General features: G+C 37.9%; 4 protein-coding genes and 1 non-coding gene across 9 annotated transcripts; 1 reads left to right on the forward strand and 4 right to left on the reverse strand.

Moving 5' to 3' along the window:
- On the forward strand, nt 1-2,346 carry LOC103956453 (putative pentatricopeptide repeat-containing protein At3g11460, mitochondrial). The gene has a single exon (XM_009368448.3). It carries the CDS (start codon nt 141-143, stop codon nt 1,959-1,961), a length of 1,821 nt encoding a protein of 606 aa, XP_009366723.2. The 5' UTR covers nt 1-140; the 3' UTR covers nt 1,962-2,346.
- Nucleotides 2,136-4,392, reverse strand: LOC103966420 (4'-phosphopantetheinyl transferase-like). Of its 4 annotated transcripts, none has more exons than XM_018652189.2 (9): nt 4,143-4,392; nt 3,939-4,022; nt 3,659-3,836; nt 3,490-3,552; nt 3,218-3,340; nt 2,964-3,119; nt 2,758-2,877; nt 2,484-2,610; nt 2,136-2,376 (listed from the first exon to the last, which is right to left on the reverse strand). In XM_018652189.2, the coding sequence occupies exons 2-9, from the start codon at nt 4,001-4,003 to the stop codon at nt 2,273-2,275; spliced, it is 936 nt and encodes a 311-aa protein (XP_018507705.1). In that variant the 5' UTR covers nt 4,004-4,022; nt 4,143-4,392; the 3' UTR covers nt 2,136-2,272. The 4 variants fall into 4 exon arrangements, with proteins under 4 accessions (XP_018507705.1, XP_048432423.1, XP_048432422.1 ...); XM_048576466.1 differs by having other exon boundaries at nt 3,239-3,340; nt 3,939-4,059; XM_048576465.1 differs by having other exon boundaries at nt 3,939-4,051; nt 4,143-4,391.
- Nucleotides 4,393-5,576: 1,184 nt separating this feature from the next.
- On the reverse strand, nt 5,577-9,698 carry LOC103956454 (rho GTPase-activating protein 5). Its single transcript, XM_009368450.3, has 5 exons — nt 8,693-9,698; nt 7,582-7,702; nt 7,318-7,437; nt 6,922-7,152; nt 5,577-6,404 (listed from the first exon to the last, which is right to left on the reverse strand). The coding sequence occupies exons 1-5, from the start codon at nt 9,136-9,138 to the stop codon at nt 5,772-5,774; spliced, it is 1,551 nt and encodes a 516-aa protein (XP_009366725.2). The 5' UTR covers nt 9,139-9,698; the 3' UTR covers nt 5,577-5,771.
- A 2,881-nt stretch (nt 9,699-12,579) lies between these two features.
- Nucleotides 12,580-14,238, reverse strand: LOC103956456 (probable small nuclear ribonucleoprotein G). 2 transcript variants are annotated; one of them, XM_048576384.1, is made up of 5 exons: nt 14,101-14,238; nt 13,923-13,945; nt 13,071-13,192; nt 12,872-12,959; nt 12,580-12,718 (listed from the first exon to the last, which is right to left on the reverse strand). In XM_048576384.1, the coding sequence occupies exons 1-4, from the start codon at nt 14,133-14,135 to the stop codon at nt 12,897-12,899; spliced, it is 243 nt and encodes an 80-aa protein (XP_048432341.1). In that variant the 5' UTR covers nt 14,136-14,238; the 3' UTR covers nt 12,580-12,718; nt 12,872-12,896. The 2 variants fall into 2 exon arrangements, with proteins under 2 accessions (XP_048432341.1, XP_018505213.1); XM_018649697.2 differs by lacking the exon at nt 12,580-12,718 and having other exon boundaries at nt 12,720-12,959.
- A 99-nt stretch (nt 14,239-14,337) lies between these two features.
- TRNAP-CGG lies at nt 14,338-14,409 on the reverse strand. The gene has a single exon. It is a non-coding gene; the product is annotated as a tRNA-Pro (tRNA).
- Nucleotides 14,410-20,020: the final 5,611 nt, after the last annotated feature.

Below are 20,020 nucleotides of genomic sequence, written 5' to 3' on the forward strand. Positions count from 1 at the left end.
TTGGGTGATAAAATGCTTCACGGACCACCGCAATTACCATGGACCCTTCAACATCACGTGCCCTCTCAAATCGATCACGTGCAGCAACGTTGTGAATTGGATTACACATATTTTGCAGTGTAAGCTCCGAGTGTTATCCGATGTGGGAGTCTTCATGGAACGCTCGATTACGAGAGCTATCGAAGCAATGTCTCTTCTTCGAAGCTCTCACTGTTTACCGCCAAATGCTCCGCCGTGGCCACTCGCCCAACGCCTTCACTTTCCCCTTCGCTCTCAAATCCTGTGCCGCGCTCTCGCTTCCTTTGACCGGCTCGCTCCTCCACTGCCATGTGCTCAAAACCGGCTGCGAACCCGAACCCTTTGTGCAAACTGCTCTCGTTTCGATGTACTGTAAGTGTTGCTTGGTTGACGATGCACGGAAGGTGTTCGATGAAAATCCCCACTCGAGGATGCTGACTGTTTGCTACAATGCGTTGATAGGTGGGCACACTTCGAATTCGAGATTTTCTGACGCGGTTTTGTTGTTTCGTCGGATGAGGGAGGCGGGCGTGGCGGTTAATTCAGTTACAATGCTGGGTTTGGTTCCCGGATGCGCTGCTCCGCTGCATTTGGGGTTTGGGATGTGTCTTCATGGCTCTGGTGTTAAGTGCGGCTTCGACATTGATTCGTCCGTGACGAATTGTTTGCTGACTATGTATGTGAAGTGTGGGTCGCTTGATCATGCAAGGAAGCTGTTTGATGCAATGCCTGAGAAGGGTTTGATTACTTGGAATGCGATGATTTCCGGGTACGCGCAAAACGGGCTCGCTACTCATGTTTTGAGCTTGTATAAAGAGATGGAGTCTTGTGGTGTTTGTCCTGATCCTGTGACACTAGTTGGTGTTCTTTCGTCTTGCACTCACCTCGGTGCACAGGGCATTGGACGTGAGGTAGAGCGGCGGATAGAGTCCTGCGGATTTGGTTCTAATCCGTATTTGAATAATGCCCTGGTTAATATGTACGCTAGGTGTGGTAATTTGGTGAAGGCTCAGGCTATTTTCGATGCCATGCCTCAGAAAAGCTTGGTTTCCTGGACAGCGATTGTAGGTGGGTATGGGTTGCATGGACAAGGAGAGGTTGCCTTGGAGCTCTTTGAAAAAATGGTTATGACCGGAATTAGACCTGACAAAACTGTATTCGTGACTGTTTTGTCTGCGTGTAGCCATGCGGGATTGACTGATAAGGGGTTGGAGTATTTTGCTGCAATGGAGAAAATATATGGATTGCAGCCTGGTCCAGAGCATTACTCTTGCATGGTAGATCTTTTAGGTCGCGCAGGTCGACTCAAGGAAGCCAAGGAGCTAATTGAGTCCATGCCGGTAAATCCTGATGGTGCAGTATGGGGTGCCCTCTTGGGTGCCTGTAAAATTTATAAAAACGTAGGGCTGGCAGAGTTAGCATTCGAGCACGTCGTCGAGCTTGAGCCAACCAATATCGGTTACTATGTGTTGTTGTCGAATATATACTCCGATGCGAAGAATCTAGAGGGGGTTTTGAAGGTTCGAGTTATGATGAGGGAAAGGAAGCTCAAAAAGGAGCCAGGGTTTAGCTATGTCGAATGCAAAGGAACAGTTCATGTTTTCTTGGCTGGCGATAGAACCCATCGTCAGACTGAAGAAATATATAGGATGCTGGATGAATTAGAAAATTTAATGACGGAACCTGGCGTGTCCGATGAGAATGATCAAGGAAGAAACGAAGAGCAATTAGTTCACAGTGAAAAATTGGCAATTGCATTCGCGCTCTTAAATACTGCACCAGGGACCGAAATCGTAGTGATAAAGAACCTGAGGGTATGCGGAGACTGTCATTTGTTCATAAAGTTGGTAAGCAGGATTGTCGATCGCCAGTTTGTTGTCAGAGATGCAACTCGTTTTCACCATTTTAGGAATGGTGTCTGTTCTTGTAAAGACTACTGGTGATATCTCTTCGCAGACGTCTCAAATCAGCTTGGGTTTTGGCTTCAAAATCATGAGAAAAGTTGAGGTGAAGGTCGCTATCTTTGCTTGAATTTTTATTACTTATCGGCTTTTGGCTATTGAACACACAAACACAATGCCAGAGGACAAGTTTCCTGCAAGTGATGGGCAAATTAATTCGGACAAACTCAGTTACGATTTAGTGGGTTCGAGGAACTTCTCTGTAACAATACATGGGTTTGAAGTACCAACTGTTCAACAGAATCACTGGCTAGAAAACTTTATACTAGTTGAGCAAGACGACGAAGACAATTCTATCCGCCAATTGGTACAGCCGCATCAGTTCCTGTAACACATTCTTCTTCAACAAACGGAATACTTCTCCACACTGTCAATTCTATCGGAGCGTTTTCTTTACCTGGAAGTTGTTAAAATTTATACTTTGTAGAACTTGTTTCTCAATTGTTTGATTGATCCAAAATAATTATAAAAATTATTAACGAAAAGGAAAACGGAAGATCTCACCTCCAATGGTTTTATGTCTTTCCATGCAAATCGCAGCATAATGAGAGCCGGCCAACTCTAGAAGCGAAAATTGCCAATTTCTCGTGAGGTTCACGGGGCCAAAAGGTTCGACGCTGATTTCGGACATCTAACAACAAAGAGAATAATCAAAGGGAGGCCAAAACTTCTTCAAGATATGTAAAATGCATACAATCCCCGGACTCAATAAAACGTATTCAGTTTGATACCCATGGAAGATGTTGCAATAATTTTTGTTTACGAGTCTCTGACAAACCTCAGAATCTACATCCCCAGATGAATTGACGCCTCCCTTAGCTGCATCCCTGAATCGAATGGTGAAGGTCTTAAACGGTGAAGCAGAGAAGCCCTTTCCCAATGCTTTCACATATGCCTCCTGGAAAGGAGAAAGGAGATCCATGGCAATAAGAAAAAGCTTGAGAAAACATAACCCTAAACCCTTATTCGATCAGTCTCACTGACCTTGAGAGTCCATAATTTTATAAACTGTTGACGCTGAATTTCAATGTCCGAAACAGAAGATAAATGTTCCACTTCATGAGAAGAAAAGTACCATCGAGCAAAAGCTAAAATTTCGTTCTTCAACTTCCGTTTCTTATTTTCCACATCTATACCGATCTAAAATCAGAAATGCAATCACATAAGTTCCAAATTATAACTTCATCAACAACAATATTTATGCATACATAATTTTATATATATATACACACACATACTTGAATACTCCGAATACTTATTGGTGAATCCACCGTTACTCCACAAGCTATCAAGGAAGAAGTGTGCGAGAGGTTGAAATGCAACGGTGGTGGCTGCCAGCCATCCGCATTTTTCCACTCTACCTACTCGAGTAAGCTACAAGAACAATCAGAATTTGCACCGGAAAAATTAAAGAGCTCAAAGAACAAGACTGTAAGAAAAACCAAGCCAAGTAAATGGGAGAATAGATGACAACAATTTTCACTAGACTTGGTAAGAAAAAGAAGCATACCTCAGGCTTCCCATGACTGTTCTTTTTAAAGTTTAAGGATCTCGGATCAACTCGATGGTTTGTCTGATCTAGTATTAAACAAAAGAACGTTTAGATATCCACATTAACCATACAAACAACACAAACAGTCATGTTCTCTAACTTGTAAAAGCAAAGGAGAGTGACCTACATATCTAGAAATCGTAGTCCGAACCAATGCCCGGGCAAGCAATGCTCTTTTCTGGAGCTCAATCCCACGCATGCCCAAAACATTATCTCTCTCAGACGGTGACAGAAGCTCGAAATACCGATTCAAAAGGCCCTCACTCTTCACCTCACCAGGCAAAACATACCACAAATGACTTTCCCTGCAAAACCCATCATTTTTAAGACGCAAAAATTGAGATTCCGATTTCGAAAAGCAATCAAATGTCATTGAAAAATGTGGGTTTGGTGGCAAACACACGTACATTCGAGACGGAAGTTGAACAGGGAGCAGAGAGCAGAAATTGCTATGGAGGGCATGAATGTTCATTCTGTGAAATGGTCTGCGTCTGAATAAAATCATGCGCAATTCAACAATCTGTGACACTGTAACATAAGAGGGTAATCGACAACTCACGATTTGAATACGAAGGTAATGAAAACAAAACAAATCAAAAAGTTGGGGTTACCTCTGAAGAAAGCAATCTAACTTTGCTGCTGCTGGCGTCTACCAAGTACCAACACCAAGAAAAGAAAATTTGCTTTGAGAATTCGTTGAAGGTGATGTGAGGCTGCTAAGAAACATCGATTTTGCTCCGACGATGAAAGCAAAGACGGGGAAAGGTGGAAACTTGTGGAGGTTTGGGTTTTGGGCTCGGCGGGTTTTTTGACAAAATATGGAGCGGGGATTTCTTGACCCGATCACTAGTCCCGGCTCCCACTCACTTTAGTTTGTTTATTTCCCCTCCCCACCCATCCAGACCGGCTATTCCACGAAAATAATTGGACCGAGTCGATAAAACTCGGTTTGTATGTCAACCCATATACAACTGATTTTCTTATGAATTCAATATCAGGGTAGAATAACCACTTAATATTACGATTTAATGATATTGTTTTTTATTTGTAAGTGAAATGTCTTAAGTTTAATTTTCAATAAAGATGAATTTGAAATTTGAACTATTATTGATATCCCATTGTGAGCTTTTTTCCAAAAAAAATATAAAATATATATATCATTGTAGAATATTGTTTGTAAAAGAAAAATCAGTATTTCTGTTGGAGAACAATTCTGAAATAAATAAAAAATAACAGAACTTGAAATTCTAAATCTTTATTAATGAAAAATACTTGCAATACAGAATGAAATAACAGAAATAAATACATGAATTAAAATGGTAATAATAGATAGAGGCTAGCGCAAAAGTTATGTCTTTCGAACAGTATTTTTGTCCCACTCTTATGCTTGTGGTTTTACTACGTCTATTCGACTAGGATACAACTATCTAATTCTACAACACGCACTGGATTATAGAATTCTGACGAATTGCTTTGTGTGTTTACTCTCTGTAAGGTTTTGAATGGGAGAGATATAAAGGAAAAAGATGATCTACGATGGAACTAAGTCTTCAGTTATATAGGCTATTTCATACATTTTCAAATGCATTTTGAATATATTTGAAACAACGCAACTCTTTGAAAATAGTTGTGTCCAGTAATCAAAATGGTTTTTAATTAATTTAATTAAAAACTTAATCCGAAATTAAAATTAATGAACTCTAATTAATTTTAACTTTCTAGGCCCCAAGTGCCTAACCTAACCAAATTAGTAATGCACTTTGATTAAATATCGTATACACATGCTACTTAATACTACAATCTAGTTTATTTCTTTTTATTTGTAAACGAAAAACCTTATGTTCAAATTTTGAATGGCAAGTTCGTAACCAATTTATTCCTCTCATTCTTTAATAAAAATATATCGGTGTACTAAGACATCGAGATACACTCTTTCTTTTATGATTATTAATTTATCGAACTGAATTAAACATTTCAATGAAATGCATATTTCTAATTTCATTGCCAGTGAAACAAGGAATTTTCAACCACTTTCCAACCTCCACTTGAAAATGCAGAAAATGTTAGATCGGGTTAGGGAAATGTGTACATGGGACAAAAGGTTAAGAAGCTTCATCCACAAACAAATGTAAACATACACATTACATCATACAGACACGGACATACACATCATTTCCACAGAGGAAACACAAACGTAAAGCCAAATCTCCCTAACACCGGAAACACCTCCGAAACACTCTTCAACGCCAACCTTCAGCCAGCTCTGTCCTCGAATTTATGTGGCTAAGAATTCCACTTCTTTTGCTCTTGTCAGCCGTCACAGCAGTTTGAATCAGCAGCTGCTCGTTTACCTTCTTGGGGCCCTTTTTCAGACTCGGACCGCTTGATTGACCACTTTTGCTCTTCCAAATGTTTGGTTGAGCCTCTCTACCTGAACTCGTTACACCATCTTCTTGGGTCCTGTTTGCCAAAGGGCTAACTTGGGATACAACCTCACAAGGACAATTATCTGCCAGAAACCAGTTTCCTCCTGGAATGATATTCTTGATGGAAGATAGGAAAGTTTGAGATCCACTTTCTGTTGTTGCCCTTGTGGGATCATTTTGTGTAGAATGAAGGGGGCTCTCTGAATCAGGTTCTTCGCCAACAAATACGCCCTCCTCTTCATTTTCCTCGTTAGCCTCCTCTTTGGCCTCTTTGTGATATGGTTGAAGAGTGCTTTGGTGCTCATCCTCGTCAGAAGGCTCTAGGCGGGGTACAGGGGCTGTTTCCACCAAAGATTCTTCTCGTTCTTTTAGTGTCTTGACAATAAGAGTCTTGAGGAAATTCATCACTTGGACGGCATACATCAATGCAGTCAAAGGATCTACCATCTGTGAACAATGAAAGTTACACACTTGTTAATAAAAGTAATTTGATGACGGGTGGCTTAAACATATGAAAACATGCTGAAGGAAGACTATCACATCTAACCCTAATTGGAAACTGAAAAAAAGATACTGGATGAAGAAATTAATCACACCACGCAGCTATCAGATTTGTAATGGTTTTTCCTAGGTGATTCGTAACAAGACTGATTTCTGGTCTTTGAACATATTAAGCTTACAAAATAACCCAGCATTGCAATAAAAAGTCCCACCAAAAACTATACCTCTTTCTTATCCCATTCTAATTCATTCTGTATATCTTCAAGCTTCAAACAAAACTTGCCAAATCCATTGATTATGATAGTCTGATATTTGAGTTAACACATTGGCTCCCACTGTAGTATATAGAACGTGTAGGTGTGGATGTTGCTAATAACGAAGATTATGCATGAAATCGGGGTTTATTCAGTTTTATTGTTTTTCTTCTTTTCTACAAACTTTAGAGCATAAAGTTTTCACTCACGTGAGTCATGTTTGGTGCAAACACCATGGCAATATTGCGCGCATTCATCTTGTTGAAGTGTTCCATTTGTGCAACATCAGCCATTAGGTTTACTGCCCAATCCAATAATGCAGCTTCTGTTGGAGGTAGGAGCCTAACAAGTTCGGCACACTCTTCTTCCGACTGGGACTGCATTACCTGCTCTGGTGTTAGAGAGTCTAACACAGCAGTTGGAAGTTCTCGGAACCAAGCCTGAGAAGCAACAAAACATGAATTTTAACATCAAATGTCATTACATGAACTGAAAGGGCTCAACGATGAATTCACCTTTGGTTGATTGGGGGAGGGGACAGGGAGCAATGACAATAAGATGGAACAAATAAGAAAACTAGTCATTAACACATGGTAAAGCCTTACCTTAATAAGACCGGCCAAACAGTGCACGTCAATGCCCTCTGGTATCACTCCTCGATTTAATTGGTCCCTGACGTACTCCTCTTGACTGTTCTCACCATTAATTCTGAAGATTCCTTCAGCCTGCATGTATGACTGAACTTCAGTTTTTTATTGAAGGTAGTTTAAAACTTTGAATTATAACAAAGTGTCCGAAAGTATATCTTCTAATTACATTCTACCCTGGACGTGCTGGAAGAAAGGAACATAAGCAAAAGAGTGATATACCTGCAGACCCCCTTGTGCATACAAATGTCTTTGCATCAAAATGAGTATTGTTGGGACACTGTTCCCTCTGGCATCAAATGAAAGCTGCATAGACTCCGTTGAGACCCCAAAAACATTTGCGCTGCAGATGAAATCAATGTCAGTATAATACTTAAACTTTATTGATGCTGTTAAAGTGAAGAACAAAAAAGAAAACTAAACATAAATATACAACATTTGTCCAACAACAACAAAAAAAAAAAACACAAATATACAACAGACTATAAGTATATATAAAGAACATAGGCGTGCCCAGTCCCATTTTTTCTTCATTGAAGTCAACGTGCCAAATCCAGTGCTTATTCTGTATATTACATTTAGATATAAATTGCAAACCACAGTTGGCAGCACAAACATATTTCTCATCTTACTTGACCCTGACAAAGCACCAACTCCTTAACTCAAAACAAAACATGGGTGTAAAACATGAACACCGCCAATCATTTTCCAAGTATTTGAAATTCAAGAAAAAAAACCAAAATAAGAGCAAAACAAAGAACATTTAGAATCAAAACAGTACTCAAATTTGACAGCACATCATCACCGTAGAGTTGAATCGTGATGAAATTCTAGTACAACAGACATATTATAAGGTAAATAGAAAATTGGCATCCATCGTTTCCTGGTTGACACATGTTGAAGGATATAATTGATGGAACAAGCTACAATAATTGGTGAGTCTTTTGTGAAGAAATAAAAAAAAAAAAAAAATTCTACAGAGCAGAATCAGTGCACCAAATACCAGCAAGCAAAGCAAAATAATGCCATGTGCCAACACAGAAACTAAAACAAAACGAGGACATAATACGGAAAATTTCCAGCAAGGCATATCCGAACAAAAGAATGCATCTTCAAAACCCACCCAGAAAACACCTTAGAAATCTTTTATCCCCAATCTGACCAAATGAAAACCTAACACAGGGATTCCCAATACAAATTCAACAAACCAACTTTATCAAGATAAAAACTTTCAAGAATCCCAATTAGCAGAAACCCATAACTTCAAAAACCCATCAATCAAAACAGAAATATACATGAACCCCAAGAAAAAGATTGAAAATTTGCAATGAACCTGGCACTTGGAGCCCTCCTGGGGACCTCAGGTTCAAGCTCAACAGGCAAACCAAGAAACCCATTGAATCGATCAAAGGTGACATGGGCAACATGCCTGACATTCGAAGGCCACCCAATCTCCATGGAAGAAAGCTTCCCTCTTGCACTATTAGTACTACTGCAACCAATCAAAGACCTCCTGAAAGCAGTGACCAAAAGGGTCAGAAGCGAAAGTTGATCCCCCTCTCTGTCCCTCTCCTTCCTATTCCTCTCTTCTTCCTCTTCGTCTTCGCTTTCGTCGTCTTCTTCTTCCCCCGAAGCCAAATACCCATGGAGGGTGTCCTCTAAAAAGGCATGTGGGTATGGTGAGTCATTGGGTGTAGGTGAAGCAGTAGCACATGGAGTGGAGGAGCTTGAAGAGGAAGGGAAGTGAGATGGGGACGGCGTTTGGAGGACCTCGGTCATGTTTTGGAGGAAAAAGAAGTAGTCTTTTGGTGATGATTGAGGGTTAATTAATTGGGGTTTTTGACTAAATCTGAGACTCTGGGAAGACCCATAATTGGATTGTGAAATGTTTGGAGTTGGAGTTGGATTCAAGGAAAGGTTCTGGAGGAGGCGGGTGAGACGTGACTGTCATCACTTTTCATGATTTTTCTCCTTTCTTATAATAACTGTCTTTGATGTTAACTCAAGGATGGGACGAGTTTAGAGAGAGAGAGAGAGAGAGAGAGAGAGAGAGAGAGAGAGTAGGAGGAGAGAAAAGGGGAGATTGAGTGGTAGGTTGAGAGATGTGGATGGAGATGAGTAGAGAGAGAAACAGAGGAGGGAGAGAGAGAGAGAGGATATTGAATTGTTTACTGTTATGGAGGTACAGATTTGCAGGAATAGAAGGAAAAAGAAAGGAGTAGGAGGTGGGGTGGTGGTGGTGTTCCCACTTCACAGCAAAGTCATCCAAATATATATTTTCTGGATTTTGTTGCTGTTGCTGTAGCTAAAGTTTTATCGGCAATATGAAAGGCTTTGAGTTTCTCTCATAACAGTGATTTGATCTTTCCATTGTTTTCTGGTAGCCAATCAACTTTTAGCTTTTATATTTTCCTCGGGAATTTTATGCAACATTTGATGTGGGTATTCCAAATTAATAGTGCATTAATGTATGGAGAATTAAAACTTCGTGATTGATTTGAAATATCGTTATGATGACAGGTTTGTGCTTCTCTTCATCTCCTCCTTATATATACAAGGAAAAAACTTGGCTCCTCTCAAGATACCTTGTTGTTAATTTATAGAATTTTATTTTTATGATTAGACCCGTTCGTATTCTGAATCACTGTTGCGATCATTTGTGCAAAAAATCAAAATAATATGAGATCGTTTAGTCATCGAACTGTATAAAAATATATGAACAAATTCGATAAAAATATTACGAACCATCCATCTATTTGCAAATGATTGATTAAAAAAATTAGTTTTAATTGATTATTAGCATACAAGATCTGTATAGAATAATTGATAATATAAATAATTCTGATCATAAATACAAAGTTTTATAAATTGATCACAAAGTATCTTCAGGAATAACTCATTATCAATCTTGGAACCAAACTTCTCTTGTAACAATTAAAGGGAGCACTATACTAACCTTCAGATTATGGAGTCTTCAGCAGATTGTGATTTTCACGCCTGGTTTTTTTTTTTTTTTTTCTCTTTCTCTCTTCTGCACTTTTTCACTTGTTTTATATCTCTTCATTTTTTTATTTAGTCTAGAAGGTAGGAAAAAAAAATGAACAATGGGGAAGGGAAAAGCTAGAAACAAAATGAAGAGTGCGGAGGAAAAAAAATAGAGTGAAAACTTTTCATTTTGCCGACCTCTCCTATAGTATCGTCGCGGTAGTAGAATTTAACCACTAAGTTCAGGATGGATTGGTATGGTTCCTTTATGCCTAGAACATCAAAATATCGAACCATGAATGAAGAAAGGCACGAAAGAAAAACATATTGGCTAGTGATTGTGAGGTCCAAATTCTTAATTGGAGGGGATACCAAAGGCCTCTGCCCTTCCATTCCCTAAATGGATAAAAGGAGGGCAGAGCTTTTGGTTTGTCGTTACTCTGGATGGATTTAAGCATTTATTTGAGAAGACTTGAATAGCTATATGTTCTTAAGTTAAAGAATATAAAATTGATTAAAAGTGTTTAACGTACTTAAAACTATTTGTTTTTTAAATTTCTCTAATCAATTTCACGACGAGAATTCGACCCTCATACATTCTCTTATGAAATAAAAGTTTAAAGAAATGGTATCCTACTAGTTTATGGAGGTAAAATCACATTCTTACCAACATGATCCTATTTAAGGTAGTTATGAAAATGGAGGCCATAAGTCTTACGTGAAATAAAAAAAAAATAAGGCAATTAACATGCACATTTGTTTGTTGGGACTTTTTGGGAGCATCTAACGACTTTTGTTTTGTAGTTTAAGGTGGAATGAAAGTTAATAAAACTTGTTTTTTTTTTTTTCTGCTAAACCATGTTGATAAAATAAAAAATATTTGCTAAACTAAGCTTATGCTCAAATGAATGTGAAAGGCAAATGAAGGGCAGTTAACATCAAAGTTAGGGGGATTTTCTTTTTTAATACAAACTATAAGATAATTATAATAAATTCTTTTCGGTTACGAAGAGATCAACTTGGTTAAACTCATATTTCTTTCTGCATCTACATTTTAACCGACATGGTTAAACTCGTGAATAATTCTCCATCTACTTTCACTTGCGTTTCCTCTCGTCTTTTACTAAAAACGAAAACCAAAATGGTGACCAAAGAGGCATCAAATGTAGCAAGGGCCAAAACTGCATTAAGGATGTAGGAAAAGCAAGCACAAAGCACACGTGGATAAAGGGAAAATTGACTACTGGTATAATTTTCTGCTTTCAATCCAAGCTCGATCGACATTTTAGTTGCCGTTGCCGTTGGCTTTGTGAAAGAATATGCAAATGCCAAAAGTTGGAAACACAGAAGAAAAAGTGAGGAAGGAAAAGCAGAGCTAGCTAGTTGCTGTCGAGGCTGTCGAGCCGTTTTTATCAGACTGCAAAAGAAGCTTTAAAAGCTTTAAAACTTGCAGGAAGGAGCAAAACAGCTAGCCGTTGCCTCTTTCAAATTCAAAAATAACAACCGTTAGTGGTTTCTTTCATGCTCGCAATAGCTTTTGCTTCTACAAAGAGGGGATTTTCCAGGTCATCGTCAGGACCCAAATTTTGTTGAGCCTCTCCCCTACCGTTATCACTATTGTATTGATTCAATACACACGGATTCTAGTTAATCTCAGGGGTGGACATGTTTCGGTTTGGTCTAATTACCCTAATGAAATCACAAACCGCACCGTAGAATATGACCAATTTCATTCGGTTAGGTTTTGATCAAAAGATTCATTTGGGTTGGTTCGTTTTCGTTTGAGCTAATTTGATTTCTTTTCTTGAGTTTTACGCAGCATATAAAAGAAGCCGACATAGGCCAACATTTTCTTTTTGGATGATGCTAAAAAACCATCTATATGAACATATTTTGTATACGACATGATGTGACGTTTAATAATCGGATTTTTTTAAAATCCGACCATCATAGTCCAAACACTAAGACACGGACACATGAAACTGGTCCAGTCCAATTCAGATCGAATTAATGAGCCAAAATCGCATCACCCAAACCAAGCCTAACCAGTCCGGTTCAGCTTTGGGAGGTTTGCGGTTTTTTGGCCTACAACGAGACCAAATTTATGTGTTCAAACCTCGTCACAAAATGCATTTAGTAAAAGCTGTTTACAACAAAAGTAAAGTTTTCTCATTCAAAAGTCACTCCGGGATCAAAATAGACCCTGTTGCCTACTTCCGACGTTCGACATGCATATCAAGACACCATCCAACTAGACTGATATATCTGCAAAATATGAGCTAACTCAGTAGCTCGTAAACAAGTAAGACCTCGTCCCAATTCAACTGCAGGGGAGGCGGGAAGCACGCAGCTGTAGTAGCTCATTTACACAAGTCTAGAAAGTAGAAATTAGCAAAGAGAATAAGTCAAAGTGAGTCATACAATCGACATCCAGGCGACAAGTACATTGTATATTATCACAAGGCAACTAACTGGTATTCCATAAAAACCAAAACAAGTACATATTACCGAAAGAAAAAACATCTAACTCAAAGAATGCAAAGCCGGAATCATCACTGCATTTTAGCCACTGGTTCGAGTGCTTCAACTGTAACCACACTATTGCCTCGGATCACCTGCAGAAACAAAAGTAAGAATTAAGCAACCAACTTAATTACTGGAACATGTGGCAAATGGCATTGCAACTATAAAACTAACACACAAAAGAGGAGAAAACTAGGACCTACCACCATGCCAATTTCATTCTTTTCATTGCCATTCACTTCTACGGTGTTGTCCACAACCAGGTTCATGAACTGGTCAAATCCACGGAGGGTACCAACAACCATGCGATTAGCATTCAGCTTGACTGCAATCGAAGACATCAGTTACTTCAGCCCTTTAAAGTTTCTCATAACGTTAAAGAAAAGAAAATTACAGATTCCAATAGTATCAGGAAAATTGTTTCTGCACATGTTAGACATAAAGTTTTGACTTCTACCATTTCCCCCCAAATTTCAACTACTTCTCTACAAACCACTCCTAAATAGGAAAAATTTAGCGAAGTTAGCGGGGGCAAGTTATAACTTGATTTTCACACAACAATTCCAGAACATCCAGAGTTAAAAAAAGGGCAGATCCTTTCTAACTAATACAAATACATCTTTATGTGCTCACTCAGATGGACTCTGCATATGCAGCAAAAAGTGTCCCTACGTCACTAAATATGTACAAGAATAAACAGATTCCGATTCCAATGCTTGAATGTATGCAATGTAACTAAGTTAAAGTTGATGTTCACATTTAGAATTACATATTCATCCCACGCATGATAAAATCACCGCATATTAAGCGGGCAAAAACATTGAATCCGAAATTATGTTTAACACTTAACAGTCCGAAATCATGACATTCAGTAACAAATTACTGCCAAAGAAAAAATCTAAACCTGCACTCTCTAAAAGAGATGGGATTATCTAAACATAATACCAACTTTAACAGTTGAATTCAGCTAATTTTCGCAGGAACCAAACAGAACAAGAATACAAATCCAGCAGTAAAGAGAAAACAATAGGGGAGAAACTGCATCCAAAACTTACTTTGGAGCTTTTTGTCCATGTACCTATTGAGAAAAAAAAAAAAAAAAAAGCAACAAATTCCAATTAATTAGCATCCTAATTCATAAAAAATAAAAAAAAAATCCCACAAAAATAAAAATAATAGAGCAGAGAATCGGAACGACGAAATCGAGCATTTGAGACAGAAAAAAAAAATTACTTTTTCAGATCCGGAGGCTGGCCTGATCTGCTCATGGCGAGGAACTAGAGAGAGAGAGTAAGGTTTTGGGAGACGAAGTCGACTACTGCAAAAACCCTAGCGAGGGAAATTTCTGATCTCTCTGGTTTCTATAGAAATGGAAACGGGTTTTGCTTGAGAGGTGGGCCCATAAAATGCTCAGTAGCAGACACTTGGCCCAATCAAGCCCAATAACTGAAATATACAAAAAAATTAAAGGGGGTGTTGCGAGAATCGAACTCACGACCTCTCGCACCCGAAGCGAGAATCATACCACTAGACCAAACACCCGTTGATGATATTGGACCGGGAAACAGATTCTTGTACGTAAGACAACCGATGAACCATTGTACAAATTTAACCCTTTTTTTTTTTTTTTTTTTTTTTCCAATTGGCAAGCCTAGGTCTCCGAAAAGCCTATTTGAACTACAAGACTTGGGTGAAAGTAAAACCACAATCGCGTTTACCTTACATTTTTGTCTTCACAAAAAAAAATTGGATCTGACACGAATGAGCACTTTTATTCATTTATTCACTTCTTATCTCACTGACCATGTAACTAAGAAAAAAGTGATTTATCCAATTATCTGCAGTCATCAAGCATATTTTCACTACTTTGAGAAATATTTATGTATGCTGATTGTGCTTGTTCTGATCCAAATAATTCGTAAATACCTTGAAACTCATTTATTTATGAGTGGGTCAAATGATCTACATTATGTCATCGTCGAACACAAGAATTTCTCTATTACTCGATACTGACACTTGTGTATTAATAATTCCTTTGGTCGAATTTGAATTTTTAGAAGGTGTCTATCAAGGGAGTACACTTTTTAGGTACAAATGAGCCCAAATAAACTCGAAGTCTTGACCACCCTATGTCCCTTTATCATGTCTCCTAGTGAGTGGACTTTCACCATAACTTCCATGTCAACTATGCCTTTCTTTTCTTAGAGGCAAATGCCGGCCATGCTTTCTTTTTTTTTGTTTGTTTGCCTATAACTTGGGACTTTCTTTAGTCTTTGCTCTTGTGATGGCACTATTATCGCAGTGGATCAAATCTAACAGTGATTGTATCTTCGTACACGAAAATCCAAAGATGCAACATCCAATTCAATTTTAAGGAAAAGGGTCACTTTAGAAATTGTTAAGACATGCATGCCAAGAAAATCACGTCGAAAGAAACAACTACCTGATTCACATATTCTTTTCTGCTACTACTTCTTGGAAAGTTTATGCTCTCCATTTGACACCAATTGAGCCCGGAAGCCTAGAGTTGCCCAGAACCAGAGGGATAGGTGTTAACAATGGGGTGAATTGTGAATTTGGACCAGCGAACTGTTGGTCCAAAAGAAGCCCCAGGCACCGAAGGTTGCCAAACCAAAGCCAGCTTGGGATTGTTACCGTCGTCGGTTCCGATCGCATACTCATCATTCTCATCAAGCCCCTAAACTCGGCTTGGCAACCATTCGCCACCCTCAATGTCAAAAACATAAATCCCAGGAACATCCTCGTCCTCGTCCTCGTTTGTGGGATTACAACTCGAATCTACAAAAAAGTAGCGGTCTTTGTGAAGGACCACGCCGCTCCAGGACCACACACTACATATCCTGCGGCCGCCCTCACCAGCCTCCCACGTGCGAGATTCCGGATCAAGTTCTAAAATACGCTAGGTGCTAGTCGGGCGGCAGGTTGGGGCCTAATACCTAAATGAATTTAAGTAAATCTACTATATTTCATGTAAATAAGTGTCTGTTCATACTTAAAATATATGTAATTTCATTAAAAACTAATAAATAGAATGACATATATATTATGAAGTATTAAAACATAATGAATACATGAGGAACAAGCATATAATGTGTGTTTATTTAAGTATTCAACAAGTTTCTTACAATTTATTGAAAAAAATAAAATGCAAATGAAAATTATCTATTTTCTCCCAAGTGAGTCACAACCTAGGTGGGTGCCTAGGCGGTCTAGGCAGATGCCTCAACAGGTCTAGGCGTCTTTTCTTACTTTTCAAATACATAAGTATTAATCGATACGGTAACCAATCACCTAGCGCTTAGGTGGAGCCTAGACGACACCCAATGGAGATTTTTAGAACAAATTCATAACAAAGAATGTTATGACCAACATAGGCAAAAAGCTTGTTTTGAGCGACGACCAAAAGACTAGGGAAAGCAGAGAAAAACCTCTTTGGTATGGAAGGCAACTCCTCGTACCACCCGGTGGGAGGATGGACGAGCAGAAAGTGTTCATCTGTCGCCACATAAAACCAACCGTCGTCGCGAGCGGCTGTGACGATATCCGGTCAACCAAATAGTAACCATTACCGTCCTGCCGCCGCCACTGCTTTTCCCATTGGGCTTCCAAGTCTAACTGCCTAAATCTGAATACACCCGATTTGGGTCGTTAGTAACCAAATTTTAGCAACTCTTTGAAGTCTCCACCCACGAAGTATAGGTGGAGATCGTCGGATAGTATCACGCACGTGAAAATTCCCTTCCTCTGCCTGAAGTTGATGTGGGAAGAGCCATTCTTCTGACCCCATTGTAGAAAAAGGTATGTAGGCTAAAAATTATATTTGTTATTGATACATGAATGTGGAAAAATGGAAGAGAATGCAAATGGAAGAGAATGCTTATGGAAAAGAATGCAAATGGAAGAGAATGCTTATTTTTTCATTATCTTTCTCTACAAGATTACAAGGATATATATACATGATACAAATGTGTAGGTAGGACAAGGTAGCCGTCCTAGTGTGTAGGTAGGACAAGGTAGGACGGCTGTAGAGGACAAGGTAGCCGTCCTAGTGTGTAGGTAGGACAAGGCAGGACGGCTGTAGGACGGCTTGACGGCTGTAGGACAGCTTATTCTTCCAATAATAATATTATATACAATTACACAAGAACTCCAACCATATTCCTTATTTGTCTAACACCCATTGTCTACTTCTTCTGCCCATGGTTTCTCTTCAATAACGTACCACAAAGTCCTCAATGGGCTGCTACTAGAGCTATTGAAATTTGGTCGAGCCAAACCCACCTGCAGTAAGATCGGCGGGTCCCTCTGTCTCTGTTTCTGTCTCTTTACGATTACTGTTGCCAATTTTGATGCCGTCGCTGTCGTCCTGATTCACTTTCGTAATTTGATCGCTGCAACCCTAAGTCCTGCCTTTTATTTCTTGTCTCTCTTTTATACGTTCAAACCATTTCCTGGTTGGGTTTAGGGTTTACCAAAGGGTAAGTCTAACCCATCATGGAGTCATGCTCCATCTGTGTCCAAACTATAGACACGGCGTGAGGAGTCCCCTCCCCAACCAAAACGCATAACCTAGTTTAAAGGAAAACTTATTGTTACCCTGTCACGTTTACTAATTCATATTCAGATTGAAAAGAATTGAATTGAAGAGGAATTAGAATTGAATTCTTATGAAAGTTGTTTACTAAACTATCTGAAATTAGAGAAAGAATGATGTTGATTCCATAAAATTATTTACCAAATACCTCTGAATCGGAATTAAAACCATTGTAATCACCAAACCGTCTATGTTCTAAATAATTAATTTATGTGCTAGGTTTTAACTTTAATTTCCATATCAATATATATTTATAAAATATAGAAACTTTCTACCTCTTGATAAAATAATCCATAATTTTTCCCTCTTTCTCACCTCTTTAAAACCTCTTTTTTTTACCTTTCAAAAAAAGACATATTTCGTTGCAATATCAATATGCAATTAATCGTTTCTCTGCTATAAATACACCCTAGGCAAACTTCATATGTTATAAAATTTGTGAGGTATAATGAGTCAAAATCATGAATTCCTGATTGCACCAGAATTCAATTCCACATTGCACCAAGGAATCCAATTCCTCCAAAAATAGGAGTTGAATTCCATTTTTATATGGGCCCGAATATTCTTGATTCCTTTTAGTAAACAAAAGAATGATATGTAACCGTCATCGGATTCCTTATTTTCATTCCGATTACGGGTGCATAAACACGGCTTCCATTTCAACATTTTTATGGTATACAAGCCCAAAAAAATAAAAAGGAAGCTTCAGAGGATCCTATGGAAGCTTCATCTTCCAATAATTTATTGTGCTCCATGCCAAGTGCATCTTTTAATTTATTGTGCTCCGACTCGAGGCATCTGCAACTTGATTTTGCATGTTGACTTTGTGCTTTTAAGACCAATGTAAATTCTTGCAAGTATGCTGCCCACTTAGCATGCCTCGCTGAAAAAAAATTCATGGCTGTTTATATGCTTCAAAAAGTCATGATCGAAGCACATAACAAGCTCTTTATAGATCAGATAATGCCTTCAATACTTCAATGTTGAACAATTGCGTAGAGTTCCAAGTCGCATGTGGAACTTTTACAGATTTTGTAAAAGGGCTTTAAAAAAAATAAAATAAAAATAAAAAAGGTTGCGAGTGTTTGGTAAACTTTTATATAAATATGTTATGACTATGTTAAAAGACTAAAAATTGTTATCATGTTAGCTGTAAAGTAATAATAATTTTTATTTGTTATTTATACTTTACTAGCCTTTATGCACATGCTCACGTGCGTACAAAAGGTATTTTTTGAATCACGGTGTGCTAGAGTCGACTTACACGTTTTAAATGTATTTACATGCATAAATTGACAAAGTAAATGAATAATCTTAGATCATGCTAGAAGAATAGAGAAAATAATATTTAATAAACAACTGATTGGATCACATATGCTATGCGGGACTTACATATTTTAAATGTATTTATATGCATAAATTAACAAAATGAAAGTCAAATATTTGAAGTAAATGAATAATTTTAGATCATGCTAGAAGAAACCCCGCATAAACCAATTAAAGTAGCTGAATAAAAACGATCTCTATGAAAATTACATTAAGAATAGAGAAAATAATATTTAATAAATAACTGATTGAATCACATGTGCTACGCGCGACTTATATGTTTTAAATGTATTTATATGTGTAAATTGATAAAAGGAAAGTCAAATATTTGAAGTAAATGAATAACTTTAGATCATTCTAGAAGAAACTCCTCATAAACCAATTAAGTAGCTGAATTCACATAATAAAATTGATCTCTATAGAATTTACATTAAGAATATAAAAAATAATATTTAAAAAATAATTGATTGAATCACATTATTGCTAGCCTATTATGAGGCTAAGCCCACCCTCTCTTTTTTAGTATAAATAATATCGTTTGTTAAAAAAAAATAATAATCATTTGATAATTAATTTAAACACATTATTATCTGAGTGCGAAAGACCTTTTTTATAATCGGTATTACACGCCTCTTAAAATGTTTTGAACGTGTTTAAAAATGGAGAAATTGAATCACATTATTGCTAGCCTATTGTGAGGTACTAATTAAAAAAAAACCACAAAAAAATGAATTATTAAAAAAATACTATTAAAATGATGAAAATGCCCCTACCTTATTTGATGCATTATTTTGAGATGCCTTAGAAGTTTTTTTGTCTTGGGGGCATTTTTGTCCAAATATTGTGAGGCACTAACTTAAAAAAATGTAACAAAAAAATTAATTATTAAAAAAAGCACGGTTAAAAGACGAAAATGCCAATTCCTTATTTGATGCATTATTTTGGGATGCTTTTGAAGTTTTTTGTCTTGGGAGCATTTTTATCCAAATATTTTTGTTGAAGCACATCAAAATCACTATTCACTTTTCAAATGTCTTTACATTTAGATAGATTAATAATCTCCCTCTGGACGTTTCCCTCCCTCATTTTCTCCACCTTCATCTTTTTCATTTTCTCTGCCTTCTTCATTTTCATCTCCTCTATCGTTTTCAACTACCCAACAAACCAACTGCCATTGGAGGAAGTCTGCGCTCTGACGTCATGGCTCTGCCC

This window comes from the organism of the source record quoted next, unplaced genomic scaffold (assembly GCF_019419815.1).
Source record: "Pyrus x bretschneideri cultivar Hongxiangsu unplaced genomic scaffold, Pyrus_bretschneideri_v1 Contig9, whole genome shotgun sequence".
NCBI classification, from domain to species: Eukaryota; Viridiplantae; Streptophyta; class Magnoliopsida; order Rosales; family Rosaceae; genus Pyrus; species Pyrus x bretschneideri.

Excerpts from the sequence above, each read along its gene's own strand:
- LOC103956453 (XM_009368448.3), top strand. The coding sequence starts at position 141 with ATGTGGGAGTCTTCATGGAACGCTCGATTACGAGAGCTATCGAAGCAA.
- LOC103966420 (XM_048576465.1), bottom strand. The coding sequence starts at position 4,036 with ATGATTTTATTCAGACGCAGACCATTTCACAGAATGAACATTCATGCC. Across the intron at positions 3,120-3,217 it reads TAAGTATTCGGAGTATTCAA|ATCGGTATAGATGTGGAAAA; the intron begins GTATGTGTGTGT and ends TTCTGATTTTAG. Across the intron at positions 2,377-2,483 it reads AAGACATAAAACCATTGGAG|GTAAAGAAAACGCTCCGATA; the intron begins GTGAGATCTTCC and ends AACAACTTCCAG.
- LOC103956454 (XM_009368450.3), bottom strand. The coding sequence starts at position 9,138 with ATGACCGAGGTCCTCCAAACGCCGTCCCCATCTCACTTCCCTTCCTCT. Across the intron at positions 7,438-7,581 it reads ATGCACAAGGGGGTCTGCAG|GCTGAAGGAATCTTCAGAAT; the intron begins GTATATCACTCT and ends TCATACATGCAG. Across the intron at positions 7,153-7,317 it reads GTTTGGCCGGTCTTATTAAG|GCTTGGTTCCGAGAACTTCC; the intron begins GTAAGGCTTTAC and ends GTTGCTTCTCAG.
- LOC103956456 (XM_048576384.1), bottom strand. The coding sequence starts at position 14,135 with ATGAGCAGATCAGGCCAGCCTCCGGATCTGAAAAA. Across the intron at positions 13,946-14,100 it reads CAGCCTCCGGATCTGAAAAA|GTACATGGACAAAAAGCTCC; the intron begins GTAATTTTTTTT and ends TTTTCTCAATAG. Across the intron at positions 12,960-13,070 it reads AGAATGAAATTGGCATGGTG|GTGATCCGAGGCAATAGTGT; the intron begins GTAGGTCCTAGT and ends TTGTTTCTGCAG.